This window comes from Pecten maximus, chromosome 2 (assembly GCF_902652985.1).
Source record: "Pecten maximus chromosome 2, xPecMax1.1, whole genome shotgun sequence".
Classification (NCBI taxonomy): domain Eukaryota; kingdom Metazoa; phylum Mollusca; class Bivalvia; order Pectinida; family Pectinidae; genus Pecten; species Pecten maximus.
The window spans coordinates 33,726,482-33,749,072 of record NC_047016.1 but is presented as its reverse complement, the minus strand read 5'-3'; the positions used below and the strand labels follow the sequence as shown (position 1 = coordinate 33,749,072).

At 35.3% G+C, this 22,591-nt stretch overlaps 1 protein-coding gene across 1 annotated transcript; it reads right to left on the bottom strand.

Moving 5' to 3' along the window:
• Window positions 1–16,183: 16,183 nt before the first annotated feature.
• Window positions 16,184–18,461, bottom strand: LOC117321864. The gene is made up of 2 exons (XM_033876462.1): window positions 18,032–18,461; window positions 16,184–17,697 (listed from the first exon to the last, which is right to left on the bottom strand). The coding sequence occupies exons 1-2, from the start codon at window positions 18,458–18,460 to the stop codon at window positions 16,495–16,497; spliced, it is 1,632 nt and encodes a 543-aa protein (XP_033732353.1). The 5' UTR covers window position 18,461; the 3' UTR covers window positions 16,184–16,494.
• Between the last annotated feature and the right edge of the window lie 4,130 nt (window positions 18,462–22,591).

The window sequence follows — 22,591 nt, the reverse complement described above, 5'->3', positions numbered from 1 at the left end:
GTCTTCCCTTCGCCCCAGTCTTTTCATACCCTCTAGCATTTTCACTATTATACAGTTCTGTGTTGTATCTTCTTTTCCTAACATCTTACAATAATACCCAACACTGGATACATATGACCTGGCTGTGTTATGGGACAAACCTCTAAAAGATAAGGACCCTATGAAACTAATAATTTGCTCTACTGGCGGTGGCCAGATAATATCTAACTGTTGAATTTTACAAAATTTTCGAACGCTGTCAGGCCTGTTTTATACGCCTGGTGGGAATTGTCTGATATCGAAGCCTGCAACAGTTTTTCTACTTCATTTTCGATATCATGGTTGTGAATCTCTCCGGAATCTCTGCCGGCAAATCCTCGGATTCTGGAGCCTCTGCCCGGAAACGCTCCCACTCCATACGAGATATTGAATCAGCTATTCTATTATTTTCCCCCTCTACATGCTTAGCTTTAAAGACAATGTTATATTTTAACAGCTCGAAAACAAATGGCCGCATCAGGTTCATAACCCTTTTGTCTCGTGCGGTTTGTTTGTTTAATATACTGACTATTGCGCTGTTATCAACATTGAAAAGTAACATTTTGTTTGACAGTTGATTCCCCCAAATGCACATTGACAAGACAATAGGGACAAATTCAAGAAGAGTTATGTCCCTTATCATCTCTGAGTCTGCCCAACTTTCTGGCCAGGGGAAATAAGCCCACTCCCCTTGAAAGTATGCCCCACATCCCAAATCCGGGTTCCCCGAGCTATCTGTGTAAAGGTGTAGAACATCGGAATGAGACCAAGTCTGTTCTGGAAAATATACTTTCCCACTAAAGTCCTCTATAAATGCCAACCATACTGACAGATCCTCTTTCAAGTCTTTGTTAACCCTAATTAAATGATGTGGTTTTGACACTTTGCTCATAGCATCATAGCATCTTCTCAAAAAAGGCCTGCCTGCCCTCACAGCTTTACAGAAAAAAATCAAAACCCCTACCAGAGATTGAAGTTCTTTTAAAGACACTTTTTTTCTTCTGCAATACCCCCTCTAGGGCCTCTCGCATGTCATGCGCTTTGTGTAAAGGGATTCTAATAACCATCTCCTCTGTGTCTATCTCGAGCCCCAGGAATACTAAAATAGTACATGGACCAACCGTCTTTTCATCAGCTATAGGAACTCCTAATTCTCAACATACTTCTGCAAAATTTGACATCAGAAATTGACATTGTGAAGTATCTTTTTTTCCCACAAAAATGAAATCGTCTAAATAATGATCTAACGTTTGAATGTTTGCTCTGAATTGTACTACCCAATGTATAAATGATGAAAATTTTTCAAATATACTGCAAGAAGCTGAACATCCCATAGGAAGGCATTTGTCCACGTAGTATGCCTTGGTTCCGAGTTCTGATCCTTTTCCATTCGTGTCCTGGCTTACGGACGGTTGGTTTTCCGCTTTTGTATTCCGGTGGCCCTCGCCCTTCCCATCACGACGAGATGATTCGACGTAGTAAATCACAAAATGAATAAAAAGAGTCCTTTAAAATTCAAAAGTTAAATATTAAGGTAGGCCTAATACCTTTTCTTTTCAATCAAATTTACATTCAGGAATTATTAACAAGTACTGCTCGATAACGAATTTACGACAAGATGATATGTCGTAGTATACCAAAAAATTGAATAAAATAATCCTTTTAAATTTAAAATAGATTTAAACGTATTACCTTTCCTATTCAATCAAATTTTCATTCAGGAATATTAATTAGTACTGCTCAAAAGCAAATTTAAAAATTCATCAGCCCCACTTGCTAATATGGCCGCTCGCCAACACAAAAATGTCGATGTTAAATCCGTACCATCAGTCCTTCAATAAAGCTTATTTTGTAACAAAACACATCTCAATACTTAAATTAATAGATTTGATAATTACTTGCAATAAAAATTTTCAACTATTACCACAATACACTTAAATTTTTCAATATTATTTGTCTACCTCAATTTCCCATCCTTACCCTATGTCTCGAAAATTTGAAAGGAAGCATCCGTTAAACGGCGCCCCCTATGTTCAAATATTTCTCGAACTTCCGAGCATCCAGATGTTCTCAGCATCCAGCTTCATTGTACAAAGGGAAGTAACTCCCACTCAAAAATTCTACTTTTGGCAAACAAACGCTTTACACACTTGAACTGGCGAACAAATACGCCAATGGAACAAATCCACAATTATGGTTTCTGCAAACACATTGCAGAGAAAAACAGTCTTTTATTTCAATAACCCAATCTATTTTTAAGCAATAGATTTTAATACTTACACACACATATTTTTTTAACCGCAGGGTAAGAATTAAACATTTTTTTTAGAGATACGCCCGAGATGGCTAGGAATACCTTTAGGCGACCGTCCGCATGGACGCCGCCGGCAGGGAACGATCCATTTTTAGACACGTTCTTAAATATAGTCACCGAGAACATACAAGACTACAAAATTCGCAAATTATTACTCGCGGCTCTCAAGGCCCTTGGAGAGGATGAGAGCATCGTCATTAAACCAGCAGATAAAGGGGGCGCAACAGTGATTCAAAATAATACGGACTATGTAAAAGAAGTACACCGGCAAATAAAAGACAACACGCATTATGAGAAAGTTGGTGCAGATCTAAACCCAAATGTAGTTAAGAGAATCAACACTTTTCTCAAATTTATTAAAGAAAGGGAACTACTGTCAGAAGACGAGATTAAGTACCTTACTCCTAAAAACCGACGAACTCCGATCTTCTACACACTTCCGAAAATACGCAAACCCGGAAACCCGGGCCGACCAAGTGTCACAAGTAGGCAGTTGCACGAAAAACTATCAGAATTAGTAGATTATCACCTCAAAACACATATCTAAGAGATAGCAATGATTTTCAACGGATTGACGGATTAGGAATATTACCTGAAGGGAGTATTCTGTGTACAGCGGATGTCTCATCACTGTACACGTCTATTCCTCACTCGGAAGGAATCGGGACAGCCAAACTAGCATAAGACACAAGAGAAAAAGGTGAGAAACCTGGTACATTGATCATCCTTAGGATGATTGCATTGATACTAACTAACAACAGCTTTAGATTTGATAAAGAACACTACACATACAAATGTTAGGCATAGCGATGGGCACTAAAATGGCTCCGAGCTACGCCATAATCTTCATGGACTTCATTAAAAAAAGATTAATGTCAACACAAGCAAAAACATCCATTAGTCTGGTGGAGATATACATATGATATTTTCTTTATTTTGCCACATAATAGAGAGGAACTCACCTCCTTTTGTGATACCATGAACTCTTACCACGCCACGATCAAGTTTACCTTTGATATCAGTGAAACAGAGGTTGAATTTCTAGACACCACAATATTCATACAAGATAATGGCAGCTTAGGGAGCAAACTGTACAGTAAACCAACCAACGCGTTCCTATATTTACACTTCCAAAGCTGTCACCCAATGCGGCAAAAAACCAGTATACCACTTTCACAAGCACTACGCACACGCAGAATACATTTGTATGTAGTGAGGTAACACACTTTGAATCAGAATGCTCAAAACTTGTAGAAAGATTGACCAAAAGAGGATACCCGTTAGGCATACTTACAGAAGCAGAAGAGAAGGCACGGGCCACACCTAGGGAACTGTTATTATACCCCAACAAGCTGAGGATGATGTATCAAATACTACTTATATCTTAACCGATTAGGAACTCAAACACAGGTATCCAAGATGGAGTGTTGGTATACCGGAGAGGTATTTCGTGTTTTCCCAGTGCCTACAGAAAACTGCCGATTTCGAGCTTTACGATTATATCATAGGGTAAAAAATAGCTGCATCACTCTAGTCAGACTAATTTGATATAGAATATGGCAATTGTATTTTTATTTCAATGATGTCAGTGATGATGTAATTCCATCCCATTTATACAATTTCCATTTACCTGATTTTGTATCGAGAATGAACATTTTACCCATCTATGTTTGAACCATTCAGAAAAAATCTTTACTGTTCTTGAAATACCAATGCAATAAGTAGGCCCTATAATAATAATAATATCGGTTAAAAGTTTTCCTATATTGCATTGTTATATTTCATTAATATTTTATATACTTTTCACGTTTGCAGTATCACACTACTAAATATAGTTACTGTGTCCTACATAAAAATGTCACTGAAACATGTACAGTGCTTAAGACATGAACAATAATGTGCAAAAGAGTACGAAGGAAGGGGTATAACTCTTTCAAAACATCTCTTTATTGATTATCATTATACATAGTACATACTGAAAAAGTATATTGCACGTGTGTATTATTATCAGGAAGGTCAGTACTGTCTGCTTCCTCTTTTTCCATTGAATCTTATAATGCATATCAAATGAAGATTACTTTCTAATGTAATTCTTTGTATATATTGTACAACTGCCATTTTGGTAATTACAACTACATTTTCCATTTCATTTCTCTCTAAAGGTTACTTTACGACCTCGATTTTCATAGACTGCATACTAGCCTCGTGACCTTGGATAAGGATATGATCTTGTTCAAATTTTAAACTAGGTCACAAATGCCAATAGTAGTACCCCGTCTTTGCTGTTAGATTATACATTTTGATTTCTCCGATCTTACATTTTTGGAGTATACCAACAACATTGTTATAAAATTGATATTCATATAAGTCAATAATAAATGACTTTTACAACATTTATTGGTCTCCCTAATTCATCTTTTTAATTTCTAACAACAAACATAGCTGCTGTCTCCTGGCTCAGTTTCTTGGCAGAGATGTTTATTATGCTTGGGCAAATATGCCTCGTATGTATATGGCTAAAATGTGATGTGTCAGCTTTACGTACAGCATGTAAAAGTCGTGCCTCGAGTTTTATTTTGCTGTGTATTTTGACCTGAAAATAATGAAGACCATATAAAGGAGCTCCCTACTTGACCAACGCTTCACCCTGCTGGACAGTGAGCGTCGATTCCGCACAGCCTGTGAACAGATCGTAAAACTGAATTACAAGCTAAACGATTTGCAGTACCGTTACCTCGGACCCAAGCGAGACGGACTACGAACCTTCTGCTACAGCTACAAACTCCGAATGTCGGTTGTCGAAGGCCTACGGAATAAGTACTACGACTATGCCAACCAAAAAGCTGAAGATATATCCGGACTACGGAAGGATCTGTATGGCGAAATTGTAGATGTTGTCTCTGGATCAGAAGACGAAGGTCAAGAGTAACCGAGACGCAGTCTTGAATCCTAACACCGGCTCTTTTCAGAGCCAAACACATTTCTCGAAAAGGCTCCCGAAAAGTGTCCATGAATCTCGAATTTACGCAAAAAAACTGTTTTTCTGTTGTTATTTATATATCGTCCTACGTTACATGTTATACCAAGTCTAATTAGCACAAACATATCTATATGTATTTAAAACAAAATTTACTAATACATTGTAATTGAAATACGTTTCAAAACCCGGTATTACGTATAATTAAAACAGGACGTGACGGTTAGAAATTTGAAAATAAAATCTCACTAGATTAGTGATTTACTATTTTTTACAAATGTATGTAGGTAATCTAATGAAGTTTGATACGATATATTCCGATGGCACAAGGGCCGGACACAATATTTGTAGGTTGTTTACTAATTTTGCTAAATGTATGTCGGTAATCTAATGAAGTTTGAAACGTTAGATTCCGATTGCACAGGGACCGGACACAATATTTTAAAGTTAATTACTAACGTTTACCGAATCTATGTCGGTAATTGAATGAAGTTTTATACGATAGATTCCGAATGCAGAGGGGCAGGATACAATCTGTGTATGTTAATATAAGTCCGATGTTCACTAGTTTAGATAACAAGTGTTACCTCCCTTTGATTGTACGAACAGTAGCATAGACCATACAATGTGATCAATTAATGTGGTTCGACAATAATGCCGTGTATTGAAAATGGACCACGTACACGTGAATGTATGTGAAGTGTACGTCCAAACTAGGGGGAAGATAATCTAGTATTAGAATATAGCATGGCAATTCTTAACAAAAAAATTAGGGTCTGATGGCCAGTTTATAACTAGACTAGCGTTGCTGATTTAGGAGAATTGATCAAAATTCTGAAAAAAAATTAAAGTCACTCAAACGTTTATAATATCGAGTGGAAGATTAGAACATAATTATTATCAAAGATAGTCACCAATCAAATTAATAATCTCCAATTTTGTCTATCAACAAATATTCCTTCTCAGTTTATTTTGTATTTAACATCACCTAATGCCTTATAGTGTGTATTTATTTTATAAGTTGTCACTATAGATAAAGGTAACACATATATTGTTGTATGTGTTGAGCATGCATTAGAACGTCAGTGATTGTGTCTATGGCATACTTCCAAATGCACATATCCGTTTACCCTCAAAAAACATTTTCAACTTACGAAGGACAACAACTAGTATTGCGTCACATTGTTACCATAAATTTGCTGCTAGGTCCTTCGACAACATGAAGGGTCACGTGTGATTCCCTTGAAGTATGTGACGAGAGTGTTAAGACTGGCATAAACATATTTATATCCCGGCTAGTGTTGTTCATTAGTTTGGTGTCCATACTTGGTAAACAACTTAAAATACGCACGTGCCCACAGTCAATTTACAATACCATATGAAAAAGAATCATATATATTGCAACTCCGATCCCAGCAATTGTTGAGTATATTCCAAACACAAGTGCTAAAGCATAAAACGTGAATGTCAATTTTCTCTTGACCTTCCCCACAATTTCTGATGGTTCCAAATCGCCATACAGTGTTAATAATGCAACGATATACGGAACAGCAAGTGTTGTAAATAATACTCCAATACATCCGGTCAACGACATCAGCAGCTCAGACTCTGGCACCATAATTGTAAATATACCTTCAAAATACAAACAAGCAAACTGATAACATGATTTACATGAAAGAGCATGCGTGGATATAATTTCAATAAACGTTGATATATTAACATAACATACACAAAGCTTAATTTCCATCCTTTTATGTTCAATTGATAAAACAAAATTAAAGATCACACTAAAATTATCATCCCCAGTACAAAACAACAGTAAACTGCAATTTCTGGTTTCAAGGATTTTTTTAAGTAAATCAGTGTCGTAGTGACCTAGTTTTCGTTATGGATTTTGTTTGCTTTACCCATCAATCAAAAATGGCAATGAGTAAAGATTGCATGACAAGCAAGAAAACATACCGATAATAATATAATTTTTACAAATGGTGGTCAATTTCCCTGTACTTATAACTGCGAAATAAACGAACAATAATAGAACAAACATGTGCTTACATGATAGAATTAGCAAAATTACACGACAGACGTATTCACCGTGATTCCGAACTAGTTTTCTACTGAATTTCCCCTTCAAAGGTGTCCATATAATATCCGCTACCACAAAAGCATCCATCCCGTATTGGGAGTACAAGGTGAGGAACGAAAGAATCTTCAAAGACTTGATTAGCCTGAAAATATGTATATCACTTTGCTGCGCATTAGAAACTTGTGATTGTAACATGAAGGTTTTGCTGAGAAAGATTGTTAATAGAAGTTTGAGGAGATTCATAAAATTCAACTACATTGTACATGTAGCAATCCTTCACATCATTGCAGAACCGACAGCACATTTCTTTGATAATCAGAATTTTGAAATTGAACATTAAGATGAAAATAAATGTAACTTTTTATAATCTTTTAGAATAAAAATACTACGACTATATTGAAAGAAATTACCTAGATGATTAACAATATGCTGGCGGTGTTATGTGTACTTTGTTTCGGTTGGTTTTATTTGTTTGACGTCCTATTAACGGCTATGGTCATTTGAGGATGGCGGTGCGATATGCATGCGTGTGGTGAGCGCGTATACGTGTTTTAGCAGGCTGTGGTATGTTTGTGTTATGTCTCCTTGGGAGAGGCCGGAACTTTTGCCGATTTATAGTGCTACTTCACTGAAGCATAATGCCGAAGACACCGTGCAGGACACCCGACCCGGTCATATTATACATAATGTACTGACAACGGGCGAACCAGTTGTCCCACTCCTAAAACGATGAGCGCTTAGCAGAAGTATTAACTACCATTATGTTTACTAACGAAATCGTTACCTTGTTAAGTATATAAGGTGGTATATGATATAATATACCGGTATATTGAATTCGTTATGGATCTTAATGATTGATAACAACTGATAGTAATTTAACGAATATGTAATTACATACAAACATTTTTATCATTACAATTTTGTTTCGTCAAAGGTGTAACACGTAATCTAATTTACAACACTTACCATTTGTCCCCTGGGAGGTTCAACAGGTAGCTAACTTTGGTTATATCTCCGAATTTCAAATACCCATAAAAACCGCAAAACACATGGAAACAGGTCACAATCACCAGGGCAAGTCCTAAAAGACCATTCCATCCGTCAAAATTCTTTTTATTCTTCATTTTATCTCGTACCGGCAAAATCTACAAGGAAACAGCTTGTATGTATGTGTCGTTCTATCCGTTTTGAGTTGGAAAAACAATTTCGATTTAATATCAATACTCTTTTTTGGTACCGTTTTACCCGAGATATACTTATTTCTAATTTATACTACATTGCGTCAGTATTTATAGAAAAATGCATAGTTGCCCCTAATCCTACTATATCAACAAGGTATAACACTTAAAGATCGGACTATGCAACGACTGTGGAACGGAAGAAGGCTATCTTAGAGCTGTTTTTAAACGGACAGTCTGATTTGTTAACAAATACTTAGTATTGTTTAACAGCTGTCGACTAATCAGATTATCTCTTGCAAAACGCCTCTAAAAAGATAGCCTTTTCCCGTTCCTCAGTTGATGCATCGTCGGCTTTCACGATTGAATTAGGTCCATTTTCTCAATATTAAATCATTGACCCATGACAAAAGAATTACATGCATTGATAATGAAGTATTCTAAACCAATGTACGTTAGTGACTTTTGAGTGCATTTGATATTTCAGTCGGATTAGACTTATTTTGATATAGGAGTAGGATAATATTTTTTATATAGAGAACTGGTGTTCACGCTTATTAGTCCCCCACCGGAATCCGGGGGGGGACTATAGGTTTGCGTTGTGTCCGTCCGTCTGTCCGTCTGTCCGTCCGTCCGTCTGTCCGTCCGTCCGTCTGTCCTTCCGCACACTATTTGTCCGGGCTCTATCTCCCATACTATAAGACACTGGAACTTCATACTTAGTGTGTGGGTTCCCTGTGGGAAGGCGGTGTGTCGCATACAAAAACCGGGTCACTGTGACCTATATTTTGACCTCTGACCTACATTAAAGAAAAAGCTTGTCCGGGCTCTATCTCCTACACTATAAAGCACTAGAACTTAATACTTAGTAGTATTGTTCTCTGTGGGAAGGCAGTGTGTCGCGTACAAAAACCGGGTCAATGTGACCTATATTTTGCTATTTTTTGACCTCTGACCTACATTAAAGTAAAAGTTTGTCCGGGCTCTATCTCCTACACTATAAAGGACTAGAACTTAATACTTGGTAGTATGGTTCCTTGTGGGAAGGCGGTGTGTCGCGTACCAAAACCGGGTCACTGTGACCTTTATTTTGCTATATTTTGACCTCTGACCTACATTAAAGTAAAAGTTTGTCCGGGCTCTATCTCCTACACTATAAAGGACTAGAACTTAATACTTGGTAGTATGGTTCCTTGTGGGAAGGCGGTGTGTCGCGTACAAAAACCGGGTCACTGTGACCTATATTTTGACCTCTGACCTACATTAAAGAAAAAGCTTGTCCGGGCTCTATCTCCTACACTATAAAGCACTAGAACTTAATACTTGGTAGTATGGTTCCCTGTGGGAAGGCGGTGTGTCGCGTACCAAAACTGGGTCACTGTGACCTTTATTTTGCTATATTTTGACCTCTGACCTACATTTAAGTAAAAGCTTGTCCGGGCTCTATCTCCTACACTATTAAGGATTATAACTTTGTACTTGGTAGTATAGTTCCCTATGGGAAGGCGGTGTGTCGCGTAACAAAACCGGGTCACAGTGACCTATATTTTGACCTCTGACCTACGTTACACAAATACCTTGTCCCGGCTCTATCTCCTACACTATAAAGATCTCGAGATAACAACCCGGTGGGGGACTGTAATTCGTTGAATTATCTTGTTACTCTTAATAATGAGTTTTAGTCATTAAAGATTGATCTCATATTTTTTTGTTTTCTTTTTGAGGATGGCATTCTATGATTTAATAAATATAGATTTACTGCATGCATAAACTGGTGATGACGTAATACACATTGGGCTGATATTAGATTAACTAATTCAGATAAGTTAAGATCTTGTTTAAAATGAACAAATGTCTCAGTCCAGCCTTTTTCAATATCGCTTTCCCCATTGATTATGACTTTAGATAGATATATATATACTTTGATTAATATTCGAATAAAGGGTAAATGAAGACCTAAATTTTATCAATATATAGTGTGTATAATATGCTTATCACGTAGAACTTGCCATAGCAATTCCACAGCAAGAAAACATCACATCATTTGTAAAGGATGTGACTGCAATGTAATCGTTGAGTTTAATAGCTGGTCTGGTGCTAACATCTGGGAGGTCCTGGCATATATTCTGGAAGGATATTATAAATAAACCAACGAGAACAATATTGCCAACAGTTGCAACAAATGAGAGCAGCTTCATTCATCGTATCAAGTAGATGGGCAACAGCAGCACCGAAATGGCAACGATAGAAACCGTGTCGTTAATTTCGACGTACTGACGTATAATCTGTAATGACAAGTGAGGTCGTGCAGTCGTGAAGTTATACTAAAATATGTTTTATTTCCTACTGTTAAGTAACTATCATCAACATCAATAGAAGACAGAATAAATTTATTTGATAATAATTATGATAAAAATGATAATAGTCTTTATTCATGCATGCTAACACATGGTAAAGATAATTATAGAATATACAACATTTTCAACACATAAAATAATAATATAATGACATTCAACAAGGCACCTATGATATAATAAACACATAATTTTGGAGCTGTCCTTAGACGCAAATTCTTTGCTGCCTTCTTTAGAGATAAAGCGTTGTACAGTTTCTCATATCACTTGGTAAAATATTCCATGTATGAGCTCTTTGATATTTGAGATGCTTTTTAAATTTTATGGAGCTAGATTGTTAAGTATTTTTGTACATAAAAAGGCCTGACAGTTTCAAATATTTTTGCTAAAAGGCAGTAATCTAAGTAATTTTAACATGTCACTAGATAGAGTTAAAATCACCATTTAAAATAATTCTGAGTGCTCTCTTCTGAAGGCGCTCCAACTTAACATTTTTGAACTGTTGCCCCAGACAGTAGCACAATAGTTAATATAGGGATTGATAAAAGAGGTAAAAACCGTAATGCAGTAAGTCTGGCTAGAAATGGTCTTGGCTTTCTCATTTGAAAAATATGACATGGTATTTCTTTACATACATTTGGGAATTCGTAATACCAAGACATGCAATGTCAACTGATACTCCTAACAGCTTTTCAAATTACTACTAAACCCAATAGACTCTACAACCATATATTAACGTGTTGAGAATTGCATGCACATAAACATTGTTCTTTTTTAAGATGATGAGTGCTACTTGCATTTGGTTATGCCAACTCTAGTTTATATTTATTTACTGTAATTAAGTGCCCATTATTACTCTTATTGAATTGACATCCTTTCATTAACATGTTCATAACATACTTATCAGAAAACAATAAGTATATTTTGTTTTCAATCCCACTAAGGATTGTATAACAAAGTCACATAAATCTGTAGTGCCTTCAAATAATAATTTATTCATTTAAATACAAAAAAATGCCAAATAATAAAATAAAAAATAACCAAAAAATTGGTGCACGACGCAGATATAATCGTCTATGACGCGATAGGGCCTAAATGTGGCATGATAGGGATATAACCGTTCACGACTCACTACAGCACAAATATACAAATATAATGTAAGCTTCATATTGTATATGTTTTGTGAATAGAAACGAGTTAACGAAATACCCTGTATGCACTTACATCTTTCCCAAATAGATTCATGAGTGATATCAAATCAGGCATAACCAGAGCATAAGTCATGAATATACTTAAGTCAATAAAAAATCTGAAACAATTGAAAATGAAAACAATTAATCCATGTATCGTTAGATGCCAGAAACTCGAACACCTTTTTTTTCCTTCTTGTTGAAATACCGCCAGAGTTTAACAAAATACTATACAATTGTAGGACTTTGTTTCTGACAAATATAATGGCTGAATTTACGCACTGTCACAGAACACTCGGACGAGCGTGCAATATGATGTTTTATCACGATTACAGAGTGCTATTCGATGGTAATTTGAATAACACATGATCGGATGTTATCCAATAGTCGAGTTTCACAATACCGTATTTTTCCCCGCGAAAAAAAAATCGAAACCAAAACGAGGCTATACATTCCGGGTTTGGTAAACAAAGATGGCGTCGTCCACCGTCAAAGATACTATCTCTCGAAACTCCCTATCTGATTTCAAGACATTAACTGTCAAACAACAGCGGTCTTGGCTGAAGAATGAAAGAGCAAGCATAGACGGTAATAAGGCAACTTTAGTGTCAAGATCATTTGCTATTTTCTCCTCCAAGTCACTGAAAGCGGCGGAAAATCCTACCGCCGGTACCGGCACGACTTTTAACTCTGTCAGTAGCGATGTGATAGGCAACACGTTCTCAGATCTTATGTTATTTGCCGGCGACGTTGAGTGGAAGAATGACTTAAGGACATTACCAAACACAAATTTTCATCAGATTTATGAGTATCTGGTCGTTCAGACGAAGAAGTTCGGCAATTCCATCATGAAAGGAACGGCGTACAAGAAGGAGAGGGCGTATGGCTTCTTCAAAGAGGGACATGTAAATGACGTCAAGATTGCACACCGAAATGATGGTATGGTTTTCATCAGGGCAAAGGTCGTTGCATCAATGAGAATAGTCCGATACAACGTCATCACTGTGTTCTTGGCCAATGGAGATGTGAAGTATGGCGCTTGTGATTGTCCAGCAGGGTAAGTACATGTGTACACTACTACATTGTATACTAGATGCCCTCTTATGTAATAAGCTTAACGTTATACATGTACATGTTATATTAAATAACTATCAGCTAGGGGGCATGAGTATGGTATATGTGCAACTATTCCAATTAGTTGTAATATATTTTTTTCAGAAACTGTATTGTTTCATTTTATTTGATTTACAAAATTTATATATGTATCTATCTTAAAGTGATTTGTTTTATGTACAGTACTATGGTAGCTAGTAATATATAGCCTTATACATGTAGGTAAGTTAGTTTATGGGATGCTACAGTTTTCTTTTATCAAATTATAATCATGAACTGAGCTCTAATTTTTGTTTATTTTTGTTTCAAAAGGAGTGGTATCAATGCAGAAGGGAAATGTAATCATGCTGGTGGTGTTCTTTTCTATGTTGAGGACTTCTGTAGGAAAGGTTTTCATGAGGAGTCAGAGCCCCTTACCTGTACCTCAAAATTTAGCCAGTGGGTAGTACCAAAAAAACTTAATGTACAAGCCAGTGCCCTGAAAGACATGACCATCCACAAACACAGGCATGGGAATGATAACATCAATGATCAGATGTTAACTGTCTCCAGTTATGATCCACGTGCACCCAAGGACAGGACTCAGGATTTGCATGCATTCTGTACACTCTATGAAAATTTGGAGCAGGATTTTCCACATTCAGGTTTCTTTCTGTTTCATTCAAAACCAGATTCAACTTGAAACTGAGGAAAGTATTCCAGTGTCAGAATTTGTGGATGTATATACAGAAAATACCTTTGTTCCAATTTACAATAACACTGACAGAAATAAAATAATGGATTACATTAGCTTCAAAAAGGGAATGCATAATGTTATTGGTGATGGTGAATCTGACAAAATGGAAAGAGCCGTGGACATATATATGGAAAAAGATGTGTCATATCTTAACTTGCATGAAAACATTATTTCTGCGATAGAAGTTGAAACAAGAAAACAGTCAAAGTCAGATATTTGGTGTAGTTTACATGATATTGTTCTCACATCTTCCAATTTTGGAAAAGCAGCTAAATGTTCCAAAAACCAAAAAGTGTTCTGCGTGCTATTTTGTATAGTAATATAACAGATTTACCTGCTGTGCGATATGGCCGTGACAATGAAGAAAATGCAATTAAATCATATATTGATAAAATGGAGAAAAGTAATAACCCAGTGACAGTAGAGAAGAGTTGTATTATAATTCATCGTGAAATACCGGGACTTGGAGCTAGCCCAGATGGAAAAGTATTTGATACAGTTTGTCAGGAGTTTGGTGGACTCGAGGTTAAATGTCCTGTGTCAAAGGCAGGTATGACAGTTGAAGAAGCTTGTGATCACAAGGGGTTTTATCTCAGAAATGACTGTGGTAAAATTCATTTGAAAAAAACTCATGATTACTTTTATCAAGTACAAGGACAGATGTTTATTTCTAGCTTGGAATGGACAGACTTTGTAGTTTGGCTAGGAAAAGAAATATTTTTAGAGCGTGTGGAGTTTGACTCCAACCTCTGGCATTCTCACATCATGCCTAAAATACTTAACTTCTACACAAAAGTGTTTGTTCCTGAACTTCTCACACAACACGTGAAACACAGTATGCAAAGCTAGTGGTTTGATATTGCATGCCTTATTGTCATTACGTATACATTGATCACTTCTGATATATATATATATATATATATGTGTATCAACTCATTTTACTGCAACATGAAAATGTAGTATCAACAAGGTATTAACCTTGCATAGGCTAGAGACCAAAATATGTACATTGTACATCCGAAACATTTAGTCTTAGTGTTATTTTACAATCTGACTCAATATATATTTAGTAAGCATGGGTTCAGTTACATGGTAATTAATTAAATTACACATTACTTTGTGAAAGTAACATAATCGTAAAAAATATTTGTATTTTAGATCTGACAATGTGACATATGATACATGTAGAGTGAATTAAAATATTTGTGCAGTTTAGATAATTAAGCACTAAATGTACTAGTGCAGTCAGTGCTTGTGTCTTTTGGTACTTCATGATGTTCAAAACTCCTGATTAGACCATAATTACACAGTCTTAAGTTTAATATTGAATTTTTGGGTCTGTCACACAAAGAATTCCTGGACAGACTATTTTGTCTAGGGAACAATATGAATTAATTAATTGTTTTCACATACATGTGTATGTACATGTAAAAGACTTGACCGTATAATTTTAGCTTTAATTATCTGGCCAGGTATATATATATGTTACTTTCATATGCATATAGTGAGTAAGTCATTATAATTTTTCTCATCGCCTTCCATTGTGCAATAACTAACACTTAAGTTACAGGTAAATTCTATAAATAAATTAAAAACCCTTTCAAGATTTTTAACATTCAAAGTAGAAGATAAGAGAATATGAGAAGTTTATATTAGATATTTATGAATTTGATTTGTTTTATTTAATATCAGTAAACAATGTACAATGCAATTAAGTAATTAAATGTAATTGGGCTATATATCCATTTTGAATGTAATTAATTCAATTACCATTCCACGAATTTTCAATAACACATTACATTCAATTGCTTGAAAAAATTAATGCATTGCCATCAATTACCATATGCATTACATTTTATAATTACCTGATGCTTGATACCTATACCAAGTACAAAAACATTAATTTTAATAAGAAATCCATTGTGTTACCAAATTAATATGACCAATCACCATTATATATATCTTGACCAAGTATGCAGTTTTATAAAAATGAATACTCAAATATTATGTGTCACAACTATTTCTTTGTGCAGTACTTGGTGATTACTTGAGGAGTCAAACATCTCTATCTCGATGTAACTCGAACTGATGAATGGGTTACATTTGAAAATGTGTTATGTAGCCAATATGCTGACTTATCATGATTGAAATACTAAGATAAAGAGGTTAAACTGTACTTAAAACATTTTGAAATGTAATAAAAGGACTAGTACAGACAGTTTATCATGTTTTATTTCTTTAATACATATATATCACTTAATTATGTAACAGATCAGCAGTGGTTTTGGTCTAGGTATATATGTAAATGTACACAACTGGAACTGGAAGACTATGTAGGAATGTTGGACACTATAACTGCCTGGCCACATAATATACTGTATTTGACCCAATAAGTGTCCAGTGCTTCCTAAAGACCCACCTTTGATATACAGTGAATATGGATTTATAATGGCAGAATAGCATAAAAAGTCGAGAGAATAATTCCTAATTTACATTTTAAATTCAAACTTTTCCTGCACCTACATGTATCAGCCATTTGTAACTCTCATGTGTGATGGAGGAAGCAAAGGAGGGAGAAAGTTGGTCAAAAATGCACACACTTTCACAATTTGTCCAGCAACATGAGCTAAACTGAGTGGCAATACACCGTCCAATAAATGATAATTTTTAATCCTCCCTATTTCTCTTTCTACATGGATTCGCAGAGAAGCTATTTTCATTGTTTTGTCCACTTCCTCAGCAGTAAACTGACTCCGTCCTCCTAGAAAAGGGGGTATATTTAAGGAAACGCCAGAGGGAAGAATGTTTTCTATGTCAAAACCCCTATCTGCCATGAGATTGTCACCTGGTTCAAGTAAATCTAGCACACCAGACTTAATAGTTATCTCTTTGTCACTGACACGTCCTCCCCAGAGATTGGACACAAATGTACAACACCCATTAGGGTTCACTCCTATTAGAACTTTGAAAGTATTATGATGCTTGTACGATGACCATGTTTGCGACTGGGCAACCATGGATGATGGGACTTCTACATACATTTCTGTACAGTCTATAATCAATCTTGTTGTATCATAATCCTTGAACTCTGGTGGCATGTTTTGTCTGGTCATATTTTGGGATGGAAAGGGGAATAACTCCTGAAGTTCATACAGCAAAAAGTTTATCCAGGTTGTAAATAATTTGGACAAGTGTCCTTGAGAAAGGTGAAACCTGTCGGACAAATCCCTTACAAACAAACCAACTTTCAAACGCACTAAAACAATAAATAGTTCTTCTTTTCCAGTTAATGCACGCTTTTTCCCAGGTTTTCTTTTGTTTTCCTGATAAGCTGGAATAGAGTCATCCACTTCATTTCGGCCTCTCCAATAGTTCAATTTTTCAGTTTTCTTTAAGATATATGCATAAAAAGAGTTAAACACTTTAGCATCAGGAAAACCAGTGTAAAATTGAACAGCATCCTTATCGTCCTCTATTTTTTCAAATGAAAACTTGTTACCTTCAATTTCATTTTCAAGCTCTGCGATGCGCTCTTTTAAACAACATATTTGTTGATTTAATTTTAAAATTTCATTCAATAAATTGGACTCGGACTGCTCATGATATTGATGATCAGCAACTGAACTGGGGAAATCCTGCTGGCTGGTCTGACAAGATTTGTCAAGTGATGTGTAATTATAAGTTGCTTCTGTCTGACAGGCAATTGAGACTGAACATTCATGTTTTAGGACCTGTAAAAACAGTGAAAACTATATACATGTATATCATAAGTGAAAAAAAAATGCAGATGAACATGACCAACAGAACATGTAATTGGCATTACATACTAACATACTCTATCAAGGTATATAATGTAATTTTAACTAGTTTAGTTGTTTTTTTCTTGGTTACACATGTAGATTCTATCATTGGAAGGTCATTTCATATAGAGTAAAAGGTAAAAAAAACTATCTCATATAAACTTGCATGTATGCACAATACTATTTAGCTTTATTCATAACATGTAGTAATCAATTGATGATATTATAGGGTAACTTTATACTTTAATCATTAAACAATATTTACCTTATTATTTGTTTCATCTTCAGTTAAACTTGTACTTTCTTGCAATGGAAAGTAAAGCCGCTGCTTTGGTGGTTTTCTCTCGGATCTTTCCTCTTTCCATACAAATATAGATGGCTCAGATGTTTCTTTTAGGGTCGACTTCTTCGAAACAAGAGAAATATGAATTTCCTGAGCAGTGAAATGTTTATCACAGATAACAGTAGTTGGTTTTAAATTAAATCCATCACGACCATCCTGTCTTTTAATTAATGAACACCATCTATTCTTTAGTGCTGGAGATTTAAGGACACGAGAAGGAATGCGAAAAAAAGGATGTTGTGAAAGTTCATTTTCCTTGGTATAAGTTCTATTAGAGCAACCAAATACACAACACATTGCCCCTCGCCCTTCCCAAGCCTTAGACTTCTTTGCTGAAGACCTGGAAGCCATGGAGATCTGTAATGAAATCATGGACATAAATACAAATGAGGGTTAACTATTAACTTTTTAATTATTTTTAGATAAATTTATGATGATTCAATATTATATAATTTTTGTATAGAAATCTAACCTAATTATATAAGTGGTTAATCAGTTCAAACTTGTGTTTCCAGTGACTCACTGACTGTCCAAGTTTATTTAGAATTCTCTGACAGTTTATCTATTTTCAGATTATATAATACTTCTCCAGCGTTTTGTCAAATGTATTCAATGAAAACTTCATTTGAAGCGCATAACTTGTTTGAAGCATCGCAAGCTTTAGCGACAAATATAATGGCGAAAACGAAATTAGAAACCTCGTAGACTATCTATTTTTAGATTAAAGTAAGTAATTATAAGTAATGCAATATCAAATTATCAATATTGTGTGATATTACACGAATAAGTTAATAACTTAATGGGAAAATAATCACTGACACACTGTAGCAAATTAATGCTCAAGAATAAAAATGTTGCGTAAAATATAATGTCGTATAACGAAGACATCAATACCACAACACAAGCCCCTGTGTCGACTAACGTCACGAAAGACTCTAGAAAGTTGAGTCGAATCACAGAAAAATACAATGAATAGACGTATAATGACCTTGTACATACCGTTAAACAAGTCCAGCACACAAAGATCGTAGATTATTACAGCATCTGTCACTAAAGTTGAACTGTCAAATTGTAGCTGGATCTTCATCAGCTGATCGACTATCAAACCCGGAATTGATAGCCTCGTTTTGATTTCAAATCAAGAACGATAACTCTGATTACTTCTATATAACCGGTATTGTGAAAGGGGACTATTGTCATTTGATACTAGTCTGGAAATGTAATAGTACCAGCAAAAATTGTGAAGAATTTACAAAAGACACAAGTATCAATATCAAATGAGAGCCGATAATAAATTAGACTGTATCACTCAGCTCTTTTGTCAGTATTGCTAAAGGCCTAAAGAATTGATACCTAGGAAGCGACCAAAATAATTAGAAATTAAAAAAAAAGTAGACAGAATATTCTCTTGGACTCCCTTATGAATAATAACATTGATTGGAGAGGTGTATTCTGACTCATCATCGTCTCCCGCTATAAACATATAGGTCACCATGAATTCATTTCTAATTCAAACTAGATCCGAAATATCAATCGTCATATTCCAGAGTGAAGAGGAATGTTTTCGCCTATCATGATGGCAGTTATTCGAAATTCATTATTCGGAATAACAAATAACTTTCTAACTTTACTTTTCCTCGACAGTTATTCATTATTCAATGGTGACCTGTTTTGACGGATACTACCAAACCGAATGTATTTGATGAATTAGTTCTTGTTTTTCCACAATATTGAAGGTCCGTAGCAGCTGTTTATTATGAGGGTATTGAAGTCATTAAAACGAAATGATTTGTTACTTGTGATAGCGAAATAAGAGTAGTGTGTTGATATTAACTAATAACATAGATGTGGGATATCAAAATATTTTTGAAGATAAATCATTAAATCATTAGATACAAATCCAGTAATAAAGTTAATATTAAACTCATATAGACAGATATGTAATACTATGCTTATTCCATAAACTCTTGCAGTATACCAACAACTCCTGTCTAAAATAATATTTCAATCAAATCAATTGATGGATAAATCAATAAGATACTAATTGATATTGTGCGATATGCAAGTCGTCAACAGTACGTCACTTCAAATGGAAAAGTTAATTAATTAAATTTCTGGATTAGGAAAGTTGTGCAAAATTTATTCCATTTTTACAATTTCTATTATTGTGGTCACATGGATTAAATACCCAGTTTTCAATAAAACATCAATAAAAGAAGAATTCATATAGTATTTGAATACAAAGCTCTATTTCAATTAAAATGTTAATTTACTTTTTTCCCGGACTAGGAAAATTGTGCAAATATAATTCAGTTTTTACAATTTCTGATTTTATGGTTCCATAGAGTGAACACCCGGATGCCGGTGCCAAACTTTCGAAAGATTTCATATTAGGGAGATTTCATCTAGGATATATACATTTCAAATTGAAATGCTAATACCGGACCAGGAAAATTGAATTTGGGATAAAATCTCAATCTTTTTTTAAAATTGGATATTTTGTCTATATATACATCTATATTTCGTGTTTCGAACGTTCTGTATATCGCACAATATCAAACAATATCTTATTTACATTTCCTTCTATTGATTTGTTTCAAAGTAATTACTTATCAATGGAATTAACCCGTGAAATATCATTGTAGACCAGGAGTTCTTGGTATACCATGTATCAGATTTTACAGAATACGCATGCATATATATATGTGTGTAATCTCACCTCAATTATGGCACGACCATATAACGAATAACCAACTTTACTTTGCCTTGTATCTATCGATACCGTTTATGTTAGGTCATCGCCCAACAGTCTACATGGACGTTTGGAAATACGAAGCAAGAGCGTGAGTAGGTCAGCTAGGGAAAATATTAACATTCCTAAGAAAAAGATTGATTTATGTTACCTTTCTGACAGGCGCTTGGCGCATTCTACTAGAATCAAAGATCCCACTTCGTTCAAGATTCCGAGGAAAAAAAGTCCAGCACTCCCACCCTGAAATTATGACAACAAAGTGTTTTATTTTATAAAAACAAAATCGAAAAACGGAAGTTAAAAAAGATACATTTAAACCGTTTAATTGGTATATTCATCGAATTTATTTATTTTCATCCTTAAAGTGTATTTTAGCTACATTTGTAAGTATACGCTTAAATTTAAGATGTTCGTCACAGATTCATCTTGAAAATCTACATGGAGTTTAAACTCCTATTCTACTAAAGGGGAAAGGTGCCAGACTAATCGCTAAGCAGCGTTTGCATTTCGTTTGAGGATTACAGAGGAGCGACAACCAAAGTAAATTTAACGGTATGGTTACCCGAGATTCGTTTGATGTACATCAAAGAATCATTAGTCCTCCTTGTTTTGTCTGTGCCTTTGACTTTGGCATAACATATTCCAGGAATGTAGAGACCGAAATCTGCGTATTTACCAACAGACCCAGAATTTTAACAATGTACGGAAGCCCGAGGAAGCCAACGCCAATGTTTGATGGTATAAGGAGCATGAATCCTTGAAAATCTCTAAAAATAGAAAGGAAGCAAGTCTATTTCGAAACTTGGAAAGCAAATTCAGATCATCATGTATATACAACATAACCTATATGCAGTAGTTGAAAGGTTTCCGGTGTAATAAAAACATCAAAATGATGTTTGGCTTACATAAACATGCATAATATTTTGAGGGATGATTCAATATGTACTGAAGCAAGAGAACATTTACATATATGATAACGAAACCGTAATTTGAAATCAAATAAAATGATAATAAAATCTGAGCAAAACCAAAAAGATTTGCATGGCGACCCTTGAAATAATACAGAATAATAAGGTCAGGTGTTCCGGGATAGTAAGTGTCTGCTTAATGGACGACACTTACCCTACAAATCTAGTCAAATCCGAGAGAGGCACAATTTCAAATGTGAAGTAGGATGGTGGCAAAGGAACCACAAGCCACAGAAGCGCAGAACACACTTGATTCTACATCGCACAAGGATATAGAACGTTTTCAAATGAGATCGGGATGTTCTTTTTTAAACTAGGAAATAGTATTTCATTTGGCAACAGTTATTGAATATGGAATCGACTGGAACTTAGTTTGGTTTGGTTTATCTTGTTTACCGTCCTATTAACAGCTACGGTCATTTAAGGACGGCCTCCCGTGCGTGCGACATGTATGTGTGTGGTGAGTGCGTATGTGTGTTTTGGGAGGCTGCGGTATGTTCGTGTTAAATCTCCTTGTGATAGGCCGGAACTTTTGCCGATTTAAAGTGCTAACTCACTGAAGCATACTGTCGAAGACAGCCAGCTGAACATATAAAACCATAGGTAGGGATGCAGGGGTGTTACCACTTTGAAAATAAACAATAGGAAAATTGAAATTATCACGCTTATTATAAAGCTTAGTTGAAAACTGTCCCTGCTTGGTACGGTGTAAGTAAAGATCGAGGTAAGCGTCTGATGATGAAAATTCCTTCATGACCTATA

What these genes read in the sequence shown, in the direction of transcription:
- LOC117321864 (XM_033876462.1), bottom strand. Translation starts at nt 18,460, where the DNA reads ATGGCTTCCAGGTCTTCAGCAAAGAAGTCTAAGGCTTGGGAAGGGCGA. An exon ending in AAGATGAAACAAATAATAAG is followed by an intron (nt 17,698 to 18,031) that starts GTAAATATTGTT and finishes CTGTTTTTACAG; the next exon opens with GTCCTAAAACATGAATGTTC.